This window comes from Alternaria incomplexa, assembly GCF_024043165.1.
Source record: "Alternaria incomplexa strain BMP 0042 chromosome Unknown scaffold_8, whole genome shotgun sequence".
In the NCBI taxonomy this organism is placed as follows: domain Eukaryota; kingdom Fungi; phylum Ascomycota; class Dothideomycetes; order Pleosporales; family Pleosporaceae; genus Alternaria; species Alternaria incomplexa.
This window is the reverse complement of record NW_026249857.1, coordinates 282,012-301,719: the sequence shown is the minus strand read 5'-3', so window position 1 is coordinate 301,719 and position 19,708 is coordinate 282,012. Positions and strand designations below refer to the sequence as shown.

The 19,708-nt window shown below is 54.0% G+C and overlaps 5 protein-coding genes across 5 annotated transcripts; 2 read left to right on the top strand and 3 right to left on the bottom strand.

The window, feature by feature from the left end:
* Positions 1-1,694: 1,694 nt before the first annotated feature.
* On the bottom strand, positions 1,695-4,831 carry J4E90_005905 (uncharacterized protein; the record flags this gene model as incomplete). Its single annotated transcript, XM_051435456.1, has 9 exons — positions 1,695-3,133; positions 3,191-3,215; positions 3,280-3,302; positions 3,820-3,900; positions 3,951-4,195; positions 4,243-4,358; positions 4,493-4,603; positions 4,662-4,764; positions 4,815-4,831. 9 exons carry the CDS (start codon positions 4,829-4,831, stop codon positions 1,695-1,697), a joined length of 2,160 nt encoding a protein of 719 aa, XP_051290314.1.
* Positions 4,832-6,212: 1,381 nt separating this feature from the next.
* J4E90_005904 (uncharacterized protein) lies at positions 6,213-8,000 on the top strand (the record flags this gene model as incomplete). Its single annotated transcript, XM_051435455.1, has 3 exons — positions 6,213-6,297; positions 6,610-6,975; positions 7,030-8,000. 3 exons carry the CDS (start codon positions 6,213-6,215, stop codon positions 7,998-8,000), a joined length of 1,422 nt encoding a protein of 473 aa, XP_051290313.1.
* Positions 8,001-8,227: 227 nt separating this feature from the next.
* Positions 8,228-9,700, bottom strand: J4E90_005903 (uncharacterized protein; the record flags this gene model as incomplete). Its single annotated transcript, XM_051435454.1, has 4 exons — positions 8,228-8,485; positions 8,535-8,898; positions 8,948-9,440; positions 9,544-9,700. 4 exons carry the CDS (start codon positions 9,698-9,700, stop codon positions 8,228-8,230), a joined length of 1,272 nt encoding a protein of 423 aa, XP_051290312.1.
* Positions 9,701-10,335: 635 nt separating this feature from the next.
* On the top strand, positions 10,336-12,231 carry J4E90_005902 (uncharacterized protein; the record flags this gene model as incomplete). The annotated part of the gene is made up of 2 exons (XM_051435453.1): positions 10,336-10,571; positions 10,620-12,231. 2 exons carry the CDS (start codon positions 10,336-10,338, stop codon positions 12,229-12,231), a joined length of 1,848 nt encoding a protein of 615 aa, XP_051290311.1.
* A 1,315-nt stretch (positions 12,232-13,546) lies between these two features.
* On the bottom strand, positions 13,547-18,757 carry J4E90_005901 (uncharacterized protein; the record flags this gene model as incomplete). Its single annotated transcript, XM_051435452.1, has 4 exons — positions 13,547-17,747; positions 17,805-18,116; positions 18,168-18,291; positions 18,349-18,757. 4 exons carry the CDS (start codon positions 18,755-18,757, stop codon positions 13,547-13,549), a joined length of 5,046 nt encoding a protein of 1,681 aa, XP_051290310.1.
* Between the last annotated feature and the right edge of the window lie 951 nt (positions 18,758-19,708).

The following is a 19,708-nucleotide window of genomic DNA, read 5'->3' as shown; positions in this document are numbered from 1 at the left end:
CGTGAAACGCACGTCATCGACATACACGATATTCGCGGCGAGGATAAGCCGCCCGAGATGGACAAGCAAGGCTTCGCGGTGCTCCAACTGCAATCACAGCTTGAATACGTGGACTATTTCGACGAGGCAAAAGTGAGGCAGATATACTATGCAGAGTTGCAGTCCGCACTGAAAGACATGTTTGGCGCGACGTGGGTACACGTTCTGGAGCATACTCTTCGGCAACGTCATCCTGAGTTTCCAATCTCCACTGGGTCGGACTACAATTCATACCAGCCTACTCTGATGGCTCACATTGGTTCGTGGATCTAACCTACTCACCGTCATTGCTGATGTTACCAAGACTCGACTCATGACTATACCATGGAGGAGGTAATCAAGGCAAAGGGACCCGACGCGGCGCGGGAGAAAGGGAGATACATGCTAGTGAAGTATGCCTATCAATGGAACGGCCTGTGAACCTCTCCTGATGCGGGACAGTTCTTGGAAGCCTCTCAAAGGGCCGCTGTACGATTGGCCTCTCGCTTTATGCGATGCGAGCACGGCAAACGAGACTGAGGATTTTGTGCGTGGAGACATTGTGTACACGACGCATGTGACGGAGAACTACCGGCTACACCATTCGGAGCAGCAAAGGTGGTTTTACCTTTCTTGTCAGACGCCTTCAGAGCTTCTGATCTTCAAGCAGTCCGACTCGAAGGATGGAGCATGCCCAAGTATGTTCGAATAAGACAGCTCACCTTTCGAATACTGACGCTAGCGACAGGTGTACCTCACACGTCATTTGAAAATCCGGCAACGCCAGTATCGGAGCCACCGAGGGAAAGCATTGAGACACGCAACATAATATTCATTAGAGACACTTGAGCAGCGAGGTTTCTATTCTCTACGAGCACTAAACGGTCGTGAATCCCCCGAAGCTATGCAAATTGCTTCGACGCGCATCTTCGATGGCGGATCGAGTGATGAGAGCTGCCTGCAAGTAGGAACAAACTGTTGGAATAATGTTAGCCATGATCTTCTGCCAAAGAAACCACATACCAAATTACTCTGCTGAATCGTCCTTTGTTGGGGTAGGATGAATATTGCCAGCATTGCCATCCATCACAACAACTTGTCCTTTCGCGAACCCGTGCATCGTGCCTGAATCAACCTTCGCCGGGGGCCAGGAAGCTTTCCAAGGTTGCTGTTTTGGACCGTTGGCACAAGGCATATCTCTTCAATGTCAGTTTTGAAGGGATCAATGCAGCACGACGCCTCACTGTTGAATTGTACTTTGTTTATGGAATTGATGTTTTGTGAAGAATATTTGGGATGCAGGACAGATGAATAGCGGATTTTGAAAGTAGGGCAGACCACCTCTTGTTCAGTGAGGGGACTGTCACTACCCGCGATTCCACCAAAAGGAACGCGTGTGACACCTACCCCGCTCTGAGGCGCATAGATCAGGCCAATAGGATATGTTGTAGCAGTACTTTCTCACAGCCTGATGTATCCAATATCGCAGTGCATGTGATTGCGGTCTCCATGACCAATTATGCCGTTCATTGCGGCCCCAGACACCGTTGCTGATACCTTCCTGCATACCAAATTGGTCCCACTTGAGCGTGCTGCATCTGCACAATCGACGTTGTCAAATCATCGCCGCTGGTCATGGAAACGCCCCCAATATGACCGGCACACCACCGCCCAGGCTATTCGCGCGACAAAGTGTTATGCAATACGTTCTGTCGCTGAAGACAGGCCGTCAACGCACCAAGACCGCTCAGAACCGCAGTCAAAACGAAGACTCGCTGTATCGCATGCATATAAGCGGTTTTGACGGGAGGAATGAGCGTCGGATCAAGTCGTGATATCTCATCGAAACTCATGCGGATGCGTTCCACTAGTTCATCGACATTGTGATAGTGCTCCAAATTGCGACGAAGAAGGTCCCGTAAAGCATTCTGGAAGACTGCTGACGATACCGTCAGGCCGAGTGAAGAGCCGACTGACCGGAAGGCAAACGAGGCAGATGTGATAGCCGCTTGTTGAGCGCTCTTCGCAGAGCTTATCAAGGCAAGCAATGTGGTGACCAGCATGATACCAAAGCCTAGACCGTATATGCCAAGTGCTACCATGACATAGCCTTGGGGCGTTTGCCATCCGAGGAAGAGCAACATGACAGATGCGGCGACGAGCAACACATGTCCTAGTATGTTGAGCTGTACGTATTTTCCAGTGTAACGCACGGTGATTCCGGTCGTAAGAGCGCCCAGAGCGGTTCCAGCGCTATGAGGTACGAAACGAAGGCCCGTTGACATTGGGGATAGGCCAAGTAGCTGGAGGTAGATAGGTATGTAGTACATGATGCCAAAGGATGCCATGTAGGTGAGCAGGTACGTGGCGCAAGCTGAAGCTATGGTTCGATCCGTCATCAAGCGGAGCGGAATGACGGGTTCAGTAGCGATGCGTAACTCGTACCACATGAAGACACCCAAAAGGATAGTACCAGCTACCAGTGTCGTGATCACCAGCGCATGAGACCAGGGCAAAATGTTTCCACCGGTGTTCACCGCGAGTAGAAGTAGTACTAGGCCGAAAGTAAGGGTCGTGGAGCCAACGAAGTCAACTCTACGCCATGCGTGCGTTTCAGTGCTCTTGACGGGTACCTGGACGAATATGCTGACGAGTATGGTGCCTAAAACGAGGAAGGGGAGCTGAACCAGGAAAGCGCTTTTCCAGCCGATGATGTGATCCAACCACCCTCCTAGCAAGCCGCCCAGACCTGCTCCAGCGCCCATGGCGATGTTATTGATGCCTTGCACGACGCCCCGTTTTCGAAGTGGTACCAGATCTGACCCGACAAACGTTGATATTGCGACCATGGCTCCTCCACCAGCTCCCGCAACTGCACGTCCAAGTATGAAGACCCACTCATGTTGAGCTATGCCGCATAGCAACGTGCCGATGCCGAACAGTATATTACATACGAGCAGGCCAGCGCGTCGGCCAAAGATGTCTGTCAGGCGGCCACTGATCGGCTGCGTTGCCGCGGTCGCAACGAGAAAAGAGGTTCCGAGCCACGAGAGGGTTTTGAGTGAGGAGAAGGAGTCGGAGATCGGGGCAGAAAGTGTTGCGACGATGGTGGAATCTGGGATAGGAGTCAGCTAGTGCCCGCCGCTAAACGTCTTGAGGTTAACGATCGTACCCAACGCAGTAAGGACGACACCAATCTGAGCGCATTAGTAGAACTCTATGTGAAGCTGCCAGCACGGGTGTAGAATTTGTAACACTTACCCAGATGCTCCCTAAAACTAAAGCTAGCTGTCTGTTAGTGGGCTCTACGATTGCGGTGTCCGCGACGGGTGGAAGGAGTGGTTGGGACTCGGCCTGTTGATTCCCCTCGGACATGTTGCGCGATCTGGGTGTAGGAGACGAGGGAGGGGGGTGCCTGAGTAGGGCTGTCAGGTATGTGGCTTGGGGCTGAAAAATCGCGACGTCACAGAACCATAAGTGGTTAGCAAGCTCTGCATCGAAATCCCAACAATTTTGCTTGCGCAACACAGCAAAAGAAGTAATAAACGACAATACTTTCGGCGCACGACGCAGACTCCCCGCTTGTTATGCATAAAGCGCCTTTCGGCGTTCCAGCCTTGCAGGTTTCCAAAGGCTGCTACCTAGGTACTATCGAACATCGACGATCCCGTAGAAACGCGCATAGGTCTGTTGGAGGCTTTCAGGAAATCTCTCATAAGAGCAACGAGTGCTAGGTCAGTACCTACAGCAGCATAAGTCAACTTTACCTTCACCAGTCGATTCAGAAGAAAAAGAACTCACCAGGATTTCCTACTACCGATATCGCAATTGGGAGCTTTTCCTCGCGCTCACTCACCCGAGATTCATACAGGAATTCTGCAACTACACGGGCTTATCAGTCCAGCCTCTCATACTACAGACACGTGACCTACTTGGAACGACAATCTCGGGAGCCTCGATTGTGGGTGAGATATACAGCGCATCGAACGCGTTCTGCTTGCTCGGCGGCTCTGTCTTCCGATCTCTGTAGTTTGTTGCAACTTCAGAGACTGGCAGTATCATCAGGGTGTCGTATCTGTCCGCTTGGAACACTTCAGAGAGTAGCCAGTCTCTGTAAGTGTCGAGGCGAGCCACAGCATCCTCGTTCTCTTCTCTCGTTACTGTTTTGGCGACATCCCTAGCGTGAAGTTAGATCATGTCAATATCCGAAACAACGATGCGCACCATCTCCACTGTGTGTATTCGTTGGCGTAAGGTTCCTTCTGGAACTCGCGCCTGTACGTTTCGCGGAATTCGTCGAAGCTATGATAGAAGTCGTACAAAAAGGTTCTTGTGGCGACCTAGGGCACGTCAGCATCGATATCACGACAACTCAATGCAGCCAGACCTCGCTCAAATAGCCATCTAGTGAATCTTCATCCACGGATTCTGGGTGCGACCTTTCCCATTCCAGTGATAAGTCGATCTCCGTGACTGGCGCTTGCAGATAGTCGCTGAAATCCTTGACGAAGCTCTTCACGTGCTGCATCTGTACTTCATTATCGACTGGGAAGAGGTCCACCGGATATAGAAGCCTTTTCGGCATCTAATCATGATCAGAAACAGCCGACGGTATGATTGCAACCCGCCCAGATTAAACTCACATTAGCCTTGGGTTTTGCGATGTCGCAATTGTCGAGCCATACTTGGAGTATGGTATCCAGCTTGTTGATATCGCGAGCGAAGATACATTGCGTGTCGAAGCGACTGACGATCAGCGAACCCATCGCATCAATCACGCAATGGTATGAACTTACTCGAAAGTAGGCACCATTCCTTCGAGTGGCAGACGTCCTTTAGAAAGGCGCAGTGCAAACACGCCGTTCACAAATGCTGGGCGACGCCCGCTTCCTGTAGCTACTATGCTTTAGGGTCGAATCTTCCGCTGAGACTTTGACTTACTATCAGATCCAAGGGTGAAGTCCAACCACGCGTAAGACGCAAGGCCCGCTGCGCTTCCGCTGCTACTGCCAGCCGGTGATTGATAGCCGTCTCCGCGGGGGTTGAACGGTGCTTGGTAGTCTATGGCCTCAGTCGGCTCTTCACGTCCAATAAAGGAACTCAACTTTAGCATCCCGACCAGAGTACAACCTTCGCTTAACAATCTCGTGATGCATGGAGCGGTCACTTCCGCTCGTTTCGAGACCGCATAGTACGGTCGGCTGCAGAGTGAAGTTTTCAAGCCAGCGACGGAGTACATGTCTTTTACTGCGAATCTCATACCGCTCAGTCGCAAGTCCGATCCTTGCTCAGTCAGATTGAGAGCTCTCGCTCGTGACGGTATGGCAACGCTCAGCGTCTGATATTGGTCGCTACACAGCCGCAAATTCTCATATCTGCTTGGTACAAGGTTAGTACATCATCCGTTAGAATGCGGAGTACACTTCACTTTTCTTCTCGACCTGGATGAATTGCGGCCATAAAAGCACCATTTGTATCATCATATAGTCTAGCCACCTTCCAGAGGTCGTTACCATGCAGCAAGTGAGGACCAGTTTCAATGTCACAGCCACTTTGCAAGGTCGCAAGCGTGAGAGTCTGTAGCCCTCGAGCGTTCAGCGCAGCTGCGACCCCGACGTCGAGTTCCGGGCTTGAGCGGCCGTGAGATGCGACCACAACATGTTGAAGGAAGCTTGAGCTGGTCACGTCATCTTCGGCCTGGACTTCCTCTAATTGCTGTATGATTTGCGGGAAATTCAGAGGCTGTGTTGCTGGGATCTTCAAGAGAAAGCAGGGCTGGAATTGCGCATCTTGTGGAGGCGGTGCATTCTCGAAAGTCAGTCTCCAGTGGCTCTGGGACCAAATGGCGTACGATGTCGTGTCGAAAGTCAGATTAGGGCTGACGGGATGGGGTTTTTGCGTTTCAGCTGTGTGTAATAGAGCCTCCCAAACTTGGAAGTTCATGCTGCTAGCGCGCGCTTTCGATGCCGATGCGCCCATTGCGAATTTCACATGTGGGGTGGTAAGAAATAGGTTGGAGGTGGTAGGAGAGCGTGTGTTTGGGGGTAGGTGGGCTGTGTAATGATCCGATTGCCCCAGCCACGACTCTCGCTACACCCACGTAACAGGCTCGTACCGTCATCAGCCGTGCGACGTATTCTACAAATGAGTTCCTGCCGCGTCTTCTGTACAGCAATGGAAAGCAAACCGCTACTATGGCGACTACACCGCTGCCATCCCCATCTCTTCCTGCAATCACCGATTCGGACGACGCTACTACAGCCGAACAGAAGTATGCCAGTAAGGCTGTCGCACGATCCAAGGCAGGCGGCAGCCTCTACTCCGGAACGCACTACCAATACATTTCGGAGCTACTGTTTTCGCAGTATCAGCGCTATGCAAACGAAGAACACAAGCGTAGCCAACCTGACACAGGGTCCCAAAGCTACGTTCACGCGCTAGTTCTATCTCGTAACAGCGAGATCAAACGAGAAGCTTTTACCTCTGTCCAACACTTCAGACAGTGGTGTCAAGATTATGCATCTGGTCATGGCTCGTCTCGAGTAGTCTTTCTACATGGACATGCGTCACGACAGTGGCTTAACGCGATAGGGAGTGCCCTCAAGATCGAGTACGAATTTTGGTATCGCCACCTCATCTTCCGATCGTGCATCAGCCGACCAGATTATGGCTCTTTGCCCAATTTACCTTCAAGCACAGGTCCTTTGCTCCGGCTCCCCGTTTACACTGTGGGGTACAAGCGCAGGAAAGGACAAACAGGACAGCAGCAGCTCGACAAGAGGCGAGCTACGAGTCGTTCGTTAATGCAAACATACAAAGACATGTTAGCAAAGTCGGAGGAGAAATGGGCGATGGGTGATTCCATGGTTAGAGAGTTCGATGTCTTGGATGACGATCACTGGTGTTTGGAACAGCAAGTATCAGTATCTTTGAGCAAGTCCAAGGGCGAGTGGAGTCGTGAGTGCCAGGCAATCCTTCTTAGAGTCTTAAGAGTACTAAATTTGTACCCAGTGCTTCTCTGGCTCGACAACGGTCGGGATCTAGGCACAAGCCCGGGCGGTCCATGGTCATCAGCGCACTTTGCCCCTGACGAACTTTTCCCCGCCATCCAATTCGAACAACACGACCGCTCAAATGGCACATCCTCAAGCAAGCCCGCTCGATCGAATACCACAGGAGCACCAGACTCTACATTCTTCCAGTCCATCTCATGCTTACCAGCTGAGTATACCAAGCGGCTCAATACCGAACTTGCAAGAACAGACGCGTTCTATGCTGTCAGTCCTCTCATGAGGTTCGCCGCAACTACGCAGAAACAAGTACTCAACATTGTCGAAGGTATCATTTTGAAGGAGATGGACCCTGCAGTATTCTTGGATCAAGAGACTCCCTCGATGGCCAACCTTCTTCATCTCGAGCGTCTACTGGGTCGCCATATTGACGCTTTGAAAGAGACAAGAGGCATCATTGCATGTCGTGGTGGACATGCCTGGCCAACCGCAAGCGAGAAGTCCCAGATCAAGGAGGCCAAGAAATCAAGAGAGCAATTAGAAGGAGATTTCGACCATCTGCTTGAGAGGGCGAAACTATTGAAGGACCAATGTACGCATGGTCTCAGCATCATCATGACCAACACAAGCATTCGAGAAAACCAGCGAGCAATGTTGCAGCAGCAGGGCGTAATTCGGCTGACGCGTTTGGCTTTTATCTTCATTCCTGCGACATATGTCGCAGGTTTGTTCGGGATGAACGTTCGGGAGCTCGATGGTAATACCGTCAGTATATGGGTGTACTTCGTTGCCACCGTTCCTCTGCTCTTGGTGTCTTATCTCTTTCTGACCGTCGACGTGTTGGACTTGGGACGAAAATCTTGGGAAGCTTTGAGTCGATTTGCTAGCCTGGGTTTACGGTCGGGCAGACATGGACAAGCCAGCCAAACCGAGTCGGCCAGCGCAAAGACAAGCAGCTCAACAATCGTTTGAATGAGCATGCGAAACGTATTTGTACCATTGTACTACCAGAAAATGTCATCAACGCGATATCGTACAAGCCATGTCAAGGCAAAGATTGTATACATGCCATTCGTTCGTTCATCTCCCAGGGGTATTCAATTCTCCGCTTCTCATCGTATCGTAAGATTGCATATACACAGCAGCCGACAACATCACTCTCCTCCGGTCCATGGACACAACATCGGTATACGCGTCTTCTACAAGAAGTATTCTCCGCGACCTCCACGACCCGCGGGGACGGCGCGCTTATGATCTGGAACCGCAGAGAAGATTTGGAACTCGGGCTTGAGGTCCTCGCCTAGGTTCATGATGGAGGCGACGTTTCCGCAGCGGTAGCAGTAGTTGGGTGCGGACCAAACGGTGACAACGTCTTTGTCTTTGAAGTGGTATTTGTAGCCTTCGTTGACTAATTGATGGGCGCGTGCGATGAGTTGGAGACCGTTTACGTGGTTGAACTGCAACAGTCAGCGATGGGGTAATGGTAGAAGGAAGATGAATGCATACCTCTGAAGACACCTTGTCTCCAAAAAGCCAGCCGGCTCCTCGGGGTGAGACAGCCCACGTGTCGACATCTTCCGGATCACTCCATACGAGATCACAGAAGGCTCCCTCGTGAGGGATTTCTTGGGCTCGCGCAACAACGCGGATCTGGTCTAGTGTTCTGATTTCCGGACTTAGACCGCCGTGTACGCAGAGCACCTTTCCGTCGACGATAGCGGCTAGGGCAAGGAAATCGAAGACTTGGCAGCAGGCCTTCCATACCGAAGCGTTGCCGTATTTGGTCTGACATTCCTCGTAGAAACCGTAGACTTGGGTGATTTGTCTCGACTCGTGGTTTCCGCGGACGAGAGTGACGCGGTCAGGGAATCTATTTCAATTAGTACCGTTAATGTAGTTCTGTGTGCCAGTTGACCTACTTCGCCTTCAAGCACATGAGAAGGGTAAAGGTCTCCAGACTGAAGTATCCTCGGTCGACAAAGTCACCCAAGAAGATGAAGTTCTGCTGGCCATTTCCACCCACTGTGTTCTTGGTAGAGTCTGCGTCCGATGCCGAGCCAAGACTTCGCCTGTCGTGAACGCTCCTGCTTCGGCCGCGTTCCTCCTCCTCTTCGTCGTCGCCCTCTTCATCGCCATCGCCGCCAGGAGGACTTGTTGGCCCAGTGTAGTTGGGATCGCGCTGGAATCTTCTCTTCATCTTGCGCTTGACCTTGGGGTCTGTTATGCTGGTAGGAGGCTCGAGATCGGCGGGGTTGATTGTGCTTGGTAATGTGACTGGCGGTGCGAGGGGCGCGGCAGGGGAGTCGTTGGGCATGCCGCCAGCGACACGGAAGAGCTCGAGGAGATCGTAGAATTGGCCGTGGATATCTCCGCATACTGTGACGGGTGTTCGTACAGGTTGGATGTTGGATTCTGGTAGACGTAGGTTAGTCTTATATATGGATATAGATATCATGCCGCACAATAGGCATGCTTCTCCTCCCTTGCGTGGATCATGCGGCATTGTTTCACTCACCCTCCATCAGACATTCCTTGACAATTTCACATAGTCGCTTCATGTCGGCCTCGGGCAGGTACTTGCATTGCTTGGCCTGCTCCAGCCATTCATCCGGCCCTGCGCCCTTTGCGAGGCGCGCGGGCCCTGGCTGTGGTACGTCGCTATCTTTGCCCATTTTTCAGTCGTGCTCTAGCTCAGAATGAATAGGGGAAGCTCGATGCGATGCGTTTAGGTCGGGATAGGCGACAATGGCGGCGGGAGGGAGGCGGGTCGTGTGCCGATGGGGGTGCTGAGGGATGCGCTATAGGGTATCATGGGTCAGCGTGGCTCGCAGTGATAGTGTGCGCAGTCAGCGGCAATTCGCTGCGTCGTGGGCAGCGCGAGGTTCGGGGTATTGAGGATATATCGGCGTGGTTGAGGTGTAGTCGAGACGCGGGCGCCGGTGGGGCAGCTGCCGCCCCTCGGCGCTTGCCGTTGCGCCTGCCCTCGCCCACTGTCTCGTGAAGGCGCGCCCGTTGTCGCTGCGTCATTGCCGCAACTCTCACCAAAACAATCGCCGTGTTTGGTACTGCCTTCTCGAGTGGCCATTCAATGTCCTCATCTACGAACCGGCGCTCCCTCCTCCACCTCACCTCTGCCCAGCGACACGCGCGATAAATTCACCCGGCACAGGCTCTTGAATACGACTACAACCACGGTATATACTATGTTTGTGTATGACAAACAACCATCACTAACAGCTAACTATAGAGAAGAAACATCTACTCGAGCATACCGACTGTACCCACAAACGAGCATCATCGCGCTCTCATGGCCCCTCCGAACAACCCCAACGGCGTCCTGCCAGTCACACTTCTCCAGAAGAACGCCCCGGCCCAGTCGCCCCGTGGACCCAAAGCAGCCCAGCCTCGCCTGAAGCTGATATGTCGGCGACTTCCTCCTGGTCTTACCAAGACCGAGTTCATAGAGGCCCTAGGCGACGAGTGGAAGCTTGGTGCTGGCAAGATCGATTGGATGAATTACAGAAAGGGCAAGATTTCTACTGAGTACTCTTACCTTCTTGTCTTTTAGAGACGGCCTATTGACCCCCTCAGTGCCGCCAAACCCTCCAAGCCAGCGCGCGCATACATCCACGTTACCAAGCAGGACCACGTCAAGGCCCTCGGCGACCACGTGCGCGCCATTACCTTCCACGATGCCACCAAGTCATGGCAGGACCCCGCCCTCGTCGGCCCGCCTACGCTCGAATACGCTCCGTACCCGAAGATGCCTGGTGGCCGCCGTAGGAACGACAACCGCCAGGGCACCATCGATCAGGATCAGGAATTCAAGGACTTCCTCGAGAGCCTCACCAACCCCATCACCAAGCCCCCGGCCGCCGACAATGAGGGTCAGAAGGAGAAGGTCAAAACCACTCCTCTGATCGAAGCGCTCCGGGAAAAGAAGGCTAACAGGGAGAAGCCGAGCGCAAAGGCAAATCGAGGTCGTGGAGAAGGCAAGGATGATGGTGAGAAGAAGATACTCGCCAAGCCAGGCAAAGAGAACGCCCTAAACTCGGGAGATAAGAATCGCCGCATAAGCAAGGCTGACAAGGCTCAAGCCTCTAAGGAGGCTGTCAAGATCCTTAACAAGGAAGCGTCATCCTCCAAATCTGCCTCAGCCTCGGCGGACAAGACCTCTGCCAGCCCAGCACCGGAGCGCAAGCGTGGTAACGTCGCACTCGCAAAGTCGATGCTGCAGCGTGACCTCGGTGTAGGACCTGTCCCAACTCGTCGACGTGGAACGAAGCGCGAGGTTGGTACGCCTGCGCCCGAGTCCAATGCGCAAGCAAAGGAGACCAAGGCAGTCGAGGAAAAGGCCAAAGACTCGCCTGCTTCACAACCAGCAGCAGCAACTCCGGACAAGAATGCGCAGGCAAGCAGGAAGGAACGCCCGACTCGAGCAGAACGCCGCGCTTTCAAGGCCAATCAGGGCGACAAGCCCAACGACAAGGCTACTGCCAGCGATGTAAAGCCCCAGACGCCGTTGAAGACTCCTGCGCCGCAAATCTTGAAGAAGCCTCAGGCTCAGACTCCGACGGCTCCCAAGGGTCCAGCTGCTTCACGAGCTCCACCCACCGAGCCTGCCGCAGCCAGAAACAGCCCCGCTCCTACACAGTCGCACTCTACTCCAGCAAAGGCCGATGCGGGACCCGCCCAGGCGCACAACAATGCCCCCAAAGCAGCACCAGCTCAACCTGTGCCCGCACCCACGAGCAAGCAAGCGTTCCTGAAGCATGCCAATCCCAGCCAGGGTATCACCGAGCCCCTCATCGAAGAAGTCATGAAGACCTTTGGAGGTATTGACAAAGTCGAGATTGACAAGCGTAAGGGCTTCGCCTATGTCGACTTTGCCGAGCCGGATGGTCTCAAGAAAGCCATGGCCGCCAGCCCCATCAAGATCGCCCAAGGCGCTGTTCAGGTTCTTGAACGGAAAGAAAAGGTCGCCAGAGCTCCTCGCTTCAACGGTCCACCGACCGGGCCTGCTCGTGGCGGCGCTCGTGGCAACTTTGCACCTCGTGGAGGACGTGGTGGTCGTGGAGGTGCTAGAGGCGGCGCACATGCTGGTCCTGTTCCCGCTGCGGGTGCTGGCGATGCTGCCTCGACTGCCCCAGCTGCCGTTGCTCCCGCTCCTGCACCTGTCGCCAATACCAACACCGCTACGTGAACGGAACATGCATATCCACGTGACAGTGACGAGACATCAGCATTTCGACGACATCCTAACGAATACGGGCGCCTTCTATACCGCAGTCCACACAACATAGATTGAGATGACATATCTCTATGCTAGGTCTTCAACTTGCATAGCCTTACAATCATCGATATCGGGGACCTCAGCATATCGGATATGCACATGATGAGACATACGTTTGGTGCCACGGATCAGTTGACCAAGAGGCACGGCGATATGGTTTGGATGTATGCGATACCCCATCTACTACATGGATATGAGTACGAGGCGATGGGATGTACGTCGGGGGTCAGCATGACAGGAGGTTAGCGAAGTAGTAGATACATCAACAAGATGCATGTATCTATTCACTTGGTATTTCCTTCAACACTTATCCCGTGCAAGATGTAGAGAGTGGATAGAGTTAGATTAGACTGAAATAGACTAAAGATGTCCTTATTAATCCTACTCTCGTACCCTGACGATAAAAGAGTGTGTTAAAGAGAAAGAGCGAGCTTTTGGTGCCGTGAGGCGCTTATCTTTGGTATATTGAGTAGGAAACAACGCGCGCGGTAATCAGTGGCTGAGCAATTTCGTGGCAACAGTGATGTTGTATAGACATGGTGGTGGGGTTGAGTCGCTTTGGGCAAAAGTACGGTGCGAGAACGATAGCAGGGCAGAGCAGAGCAGAGCAGAGCAGAGCAGAGCAGCAAAGGACAGACGTAGCAGGCCAAGGTAAGCAAGAAAGCGCAATCATGAAGCATGTACATTAACGTTGAAGATGAAAGATTTCCAGCTCTTTTCCCCATGTACCATAAACCACAGACCCGTCAATCCGCCTAATGCGAATTCTCTCTCCCTTTATCCTCATCCTCCAAATGCAATGCTAATACCCGCCCGCCTTGTTCAAAACACAAAACACAAAATGCCAAAGCTAACTACATACAAAAAAAGGGTATCGACATAATCCGCCGCGAAGCGTTAGTGGGAAAAGATAAGGTAGTTTTCCCAGATCCAGGTCTTTGGCTTGAAGATACAAAACATGTGTGGACAACAAGATAAACTGAACTGCAACCCAACTCGCTAAATGATACTACGAGAACAAGAAAGACAAGATAAATAGAGCAATGCGGTAATGACACGCTTGATGATGGTAAAAGATGCCAAAGGAGGTGGTGGAGAAGTAGATGTTGTTATCAACGGTCAAGGTTGCCAGGGAGAGTGTTGAAGATGCAAAGGTTTGTCGTTATAGTAGGCCGTCTCAGTTGTACATGGTATATGAGGAAAAGGGTGATGAAGGCCTAAGAGCCTAGATCATGGGGGTGTTTTCGCCGCCCTGGTATACACCAGCTTGGAGAGTGTTGGGAGGCATATTGGCGCGGAGCTCCTTGGGGTTCCTGTAGAAAGGCTGACCGTTGTCCGGAGGAATGACTTGCTCCATGGGCTGGGGCATCGGTGGTGGCGGCGGAGGCGGAGGAGGAACCTGGTTGAAGTACGAGTCGTGGTGGTTGCCCGAGTCGCCAGGAGGGGATCTCGTGTTTGGTCCGCGGGGGAAGGAGAACTCTGGTACGCTCTCGTAGGGGGATCGCTCAGCGCGGGTCATAGTGATAGGTGGGGATTTGGCGCGCTGAGGCCCACGGCTGGTGCTACGCATGCGTTCAGTTACGCGCTTGAATGTCATACCCAGGTTTTCGCTCACACTGCCGCGTCCCCGACGGTGTGCATGTGGGGAGCCTGTAGCGGAAGGGTTGGTAGGTGACACTTCCATGGGCTTCTCGCCCGGGCTGTTGCTGTCGATGGCAATGTTGATCATACCGATGCCGTTGCCGTTGTGGCCACCAAGGTTTAGCGGTGGTGGTGGCGGAGGCGGTGGGGTTGCTAGGTGCTGGAGCTGAGACAGTAGAGGAGGGGCTCTGTCTTCTTCCTGGTCGATGATGATGACTTGGTTCTGACCCTCGTGAATCGTCTCGGCGATGCTTGCAGTGATGGGCGGCGGGCTATGGCGCTTGTAGTTGGGCTGAGGAAGGACATCGGGCATAGTGTTCTGGCGAGAGTGACCGCGAGATCCACCTACAGAGGGGCGTCTGCCCATCGGGAAGGTAGGCGAGTTGTAGGTGCTGGATGGGAGAATGTCCTGTGGAGGTGCCGACATGGACCTTGGAGGTGCAGTAGGCTGACCAAAAGTGGTTGCGGGAAGTAGAGGCCCAATGTCGTCTGTCTCTCCAGAGTGCGAGTCTTGGAATTGCATGTTGTCTGGGATACTTGGCACTGCTGGAATGTCATCCTCATCATTCGGGTCAGCACTCATGTACCTGGGATGACGCATGGCACGAGGATTGGCGGGAAGACCAATTGGTACAGATGTCGTTGATGTTGGTCCTGCGCCGCCGATTCTCTTGGTCATCTCCGGGTCCGCTGTTTGGCTTCTCGTAATTGGATCGCGATACATCGACATTGAGTTTAGCATGTCATCAGTGTTCGACCGCTCGTGAGACACTGGTCGGAATGCGAGATCTCCAGGATGGGGAATGACTGGAGCGGATGGCCGGCGAGCCAAAGACAGTCTGCGCTCTTCCAACTCACGAGCGGCCAGGGCCCTCCTTGACAACGTGGTAGGGCGCATGCGCGACGCACCCGAACGCCCTGAAGTCAATGAATCAGGAGAAGCATCGCGACCGTAACCTCGTGTACGGCTAGATTCCCTCAGGAATGGCGTGGGCTTCCTGCTCACGGATCGGTCTCGTGGCGCGCGGCGCTCTTCGGAGGCTTCTCGACGGCTGCTCATAGCACTGTCAGAAGGCCGGCGGCTACTGCTGCGGTGTCGCTGGCGAGGGGGCTCATATCCAGCAAATCCTTCATCATCGTCGCGCTGCATGGGTTGAGGAGAGACGGGGGAGTGTTCTCCGCGCTGAGCGCTTCGTCCGCGACCCTCAGCTGCACGACGACTTGATGCGCGGCTAGCGCCTCTGCTTCGGGCCCGTACGGCACCTTCAGGAGATTCAGTGCGGCGAGTAGCTGCCTTGGACGAGGATCTTGTCTTGCTGACTCCCTGTCGTGCCCGGCTGCGTGCAGTGCGGGTGCTGGCAACAGATTCTGTGACAGCCGGAGAAGCAATGCTCATCTTGTAGAACCTCTCATCATCGAAATCTTCCGTGCTAGTTCCCATTTCCTTCTTCTGTGAAGAATAGATACCTGCGTCTTCAGGAGACATTGGCACAGGTGAGGACGGGGAACGCTTCCCTTGACGAATGTAGCGAACACCCGATCGTCCGCGGTTCTGTGACTCCTCACGAGTGCGACTACGGGTGCGCGCAGTGCGCGAAGCTGGCCTCTCTTCGTTTCTGGAGTTGGCACGGTTCTGAGAATAGTGGTTTGCTTCTTCCAGACTGCTGATGTACTGATCAATGCTGCGTGCCTTGGCGCTCTTGATGCTTGCGCCGGTGAGAGGTGGGCTGAGTCTGCTGTTGCTGTAGCCTGTCTCTGGGCCTGTTTCAACTACAGCGTCCGGCATGTCAAGGTGAAGCTCTTGAATGTTACGACTGCGTGAGCTGCCGCGAGACTCGGCACGTTTCTTCTCGAGAACATCGAACACTCCAGCTGCTGGGGAAGGTAGGTGATCGCTCGATTTTCCCGGGTTGAAAGTCGCTGCGGAAAGGACGAAATCTTTGGAGCCACTTGTTGCTCGGCGTGTCGAGAATGGTAAGGTCTCCGCTTCGCGGCCGATATTGTCAATGGCAGTTCTTGGATGAGACTCGTTACGCTGACCTCGATCCGGGATGGCCAACGAAGCAAGGACTTCGTTGTTGGTAGTCTTGCGGCCAGCGTCAGATCGCGAAGGAAAACGCTTCCTGCTGTATGAACCTGGTGTGGCAGTTCGTGCCGATGACGGCTCCCTGGAGGCGTCACGTGCAGCACGACCAAGCCATCCACCATGGCCTACAGCTGGGCTGATAGCTGATTCTGCGATAGGCGTGACACCGGCGTTCATGGGTGTCTTTTCGTCCTCTTCTCGGACGATCTGCCTGGGTTGAGGTCCGCGCGTGAAGTCCGTGACGAGCTTGAGTGAGGCCATCCTGGCCGCGACTCGGCTACTGCCAACACTACCACTAGGAGGCGACAGAGGGGGGCTCATTTGTGAGCCTAGAAGCGCTTGCTTCTGCGCAGAGAAGACGGCATCCTGCGCACGTGGTGAGAACCAAGGCTCTGTAGTTTCGAGACCCATGCAAGAGAAACATCGCACAGCCAGCTCCGCTCTGCCGTGTTGAACTGCATGCTCTCCCCATTTGCGGACTAGGAAAGATTGCCTCTGCCAGTCAGTTGGGAATGTCAAACATGTTAGCAGAATGGCCTCCATGTAATATTTCCGAGACACGTAGACCTCGATGGCGTCGTTGTATTCACCCAATCCGAGGAAGATGGCCACGGCGGGGTGGATGTCGCCCTTCTCCAGGAGACGCTGAACGAAGGCTTCACCGACCTTCTTTTGCGAGCCTTGACCCATGTTGCTCAGAGCCAGCAACATCCAGTCAGACGAAGTCATTGACTCAGAACCGACCATGGAAGCCATGAGATCAGCGCCGAGGTCACCAAGCCATTTCGAAAGAAGGACTGCAGCGGCGGAACCGGGAGAATGACGTGCCAGTTCGTCCTGTACTAGATCCTCGATGTCCTGGTCCCAACCAAACACGACCTTGAGCATGTTGAGTCGAAGATCGTCTGGGGTGCGATCTGGCCCAAGATCCGTGGGGCGGAAAGGTACGTCGCTCAGCCTCATTTTGGTGAACGGGAAGAGATCCATGTGTTGGTTCTTCTTGGATTCTTCCGGACTTCGCAGGACCTCTTTGCGGAGAGCTGAGGAGCCGTACCGGGATGAAGATGCAGCTGATGATATCGATCGGATGGAAACGCTTTCGCGTGTTGAAGTGCCAGCAAGGGATGACGTGCCGGACGAGAAAATGGTACCGGAGCCGTTCGAGCTCTTCGATCTGGTGGATCTCTGCGACGCTGAGCCATGCGATGGTCTGTCGTATCGGTAACGGGGAGCGCGGCCGCTGCCAGATGATCGGGAGCTCTGGGAGCCCCGGCTGGACACAGGACTGAGGGGACCAACACGATCGCGACGCTCCTCTTCTAGCTGGTCCATCTCTTGGGCAATCTTCTGCAGCGGTGACATGGCGACACCCTCGTCGGCACTACTTTCTGAGTCGGCAAGCATTAGTGGGAGCGACTTCGATGGGAGAGCAGTAAGTGGTGTCTCCATCTGCTTTTGCTGTTCGTCCAGAGAGCTTGGTGGAGATGGAGGCGTGTTGGCAGGCGCATGCTGAACGTTAGCTACCATGGTGGCAGGTCCATTGCTGGGGTTGATGTCGTATTGTTGGATGCTCGAGTTGCGTCCAATGGTGAAGAGGGTGGCAGTAGGACCGTAGTTGCAGATCGCAGCGATGCCATCGGTTGTCGGCACAGTTTCGTACGACACTCTCTTGGTACGGACATCCCATGCGCAGGTTTGACTATATATCACGTGTTAGCATGGAGGACGAATTGACAGCGCATGCCAAGATACATACCCTTCGGTGTACTGTATGATCCTGCCGTTCTTTGACCAGGCAAACCAGCAAGGTCCGGGCTCTCTCTGTTCCTTTTGGTTGAGCACACGGATTACACATGGGGCGTCACTGCCGTGCTGGGCCTTGGGAACACTCCATACTCGGAGGTCGCCGTCTGATGTTTGGGCCGCCAACATCTCGGACTTTTGCTTTGATGAAGAGCCATGCCAGGCGAGACCCGCAATAGGCGAAGGGTTCCTTGGGGTGGTGAGAGTATGCAGGATGGTGAAGGATGGCTGCAGGGTGGCAATGAGGATTGAGCCATTGAGATACCTGCAGGTGTTAGCATTGATGCCCAATTCACTGGATGTCCCTTGTACGCACCCAATGGCGAATGTTCTGCAGTCTGAAGCTGGTGCGAGTGCGGTGATGGGGTCGAAGATGGTTCTGGCAGAGAGGTGTTCGGATGTGGAAGGCTCGAACAGGATGATGTTGCCCTGCGCGTTCCCTATGCACATGTTAGCACCCGAACAGGCAATGGCGACTGCCCGATCCCGTCACTCACCAAAAGCAACATTTCCATTTCTCATCCACGTCGCGACGCGGATCTGCTCATACGACGCAAATCTCGCCACCTCGTCGCCCGTGAACAAGTCCCACACAATTGCAGTTGAGCCGGCGTCGTACGAGACGACTAACCGGCCTGCTCCCCTTTCGCTTGTTGTGTCGACTGATATCCACGATACATCTTCCCGATGCCTATCAAAGCGGCGCTCTATCGCCAGTGTGTCGTGGTGGAGGACCAGTATTACGTTGCGTTGCGCATAGAGCAGGAAGGAGCCTGTTGCTGCACAGGGCTCGAATGCGAACTCATCTTGGCCCGGCGTCGGGGGTTTGAGCTTGACGTCTGTGGACCGAACCGAGTTGCTTTTGATGGAATTGGAATTCGCGCGCTGTCTTAGTCCAGTCGACATGGTGAGGGCTGGGTCTATGGGTGGTCGTCAGTCGGGTCAGGTCCGCAAGGGCCCGCGAAGCGCATAACGTTGAAGACGATGGCGATTTGGGATAACGGGAGTACAATCAGGAGCTTGCACAAGAGCGAGTGTGAAACTGCAAGACGTCAGGGGAATCCAACTCACTGCAGAGAGCAAGAGCGCGCTAAACAGCAATGCGCTGACAGCTCCACGGCGTCTGGAGGAGGGTACCCTTTGGCCCCGCCCCGGTCTCTACAGGGATCAAAGTTGAGGCGGTTAAACAGAACTTGGGTACCGCTTTCGTCTTATGCGGCGGTACAACAACGTGCAGCTGAAGAGACAGACAAGCAAGCAAGCAGCGAGAAGGTAGAGAAAAAGCGACAACAGCGCAGGCGATGTGTGAGTTGAAGCGCGTGGACGCCCGCCTATCACTAACGGCGCTTAGAGCTCCAAAGCCCGACTGATACTCGCTCGAAATAGTACGAATGGCATCGGTTGGTGCCGTCCAGCCAACGAGCAGCATACCCGGCAGCGAAAGGCGTTAACGGGCTGGGGTTGCGCAGCCTCATTCGCTCGCCAGCTGTGAAAGGTCGACATTGGACCTTCGGGGACTCGACGAACGAAGCAGACGCATGCTGCCATCCTGGAAGCCAAGTTGGTGACACCGCACGTTAATGGTTAGGTTCGCGCCGGCGTGCCTGCGTGGGTTTACAGACCAGCCTCTCAGAGGGCTGAACGGCACAGGGACGAAGACGCGGAAGACTGGGGTCGACAGAGTACACGAGATGCCCGCCCTCATTGGCCAGCACATGTGCCTACCGCACAATCATCACACTTTCGCGCTCGAAACCAGCGTATCAGATCGCGGTGCGGCCGCCTTGGACCGGCCCGTAAAGGATGATCCCTACGTGCTCAAATATGCGACATGCCTCGTCGACTCGATGCATATAA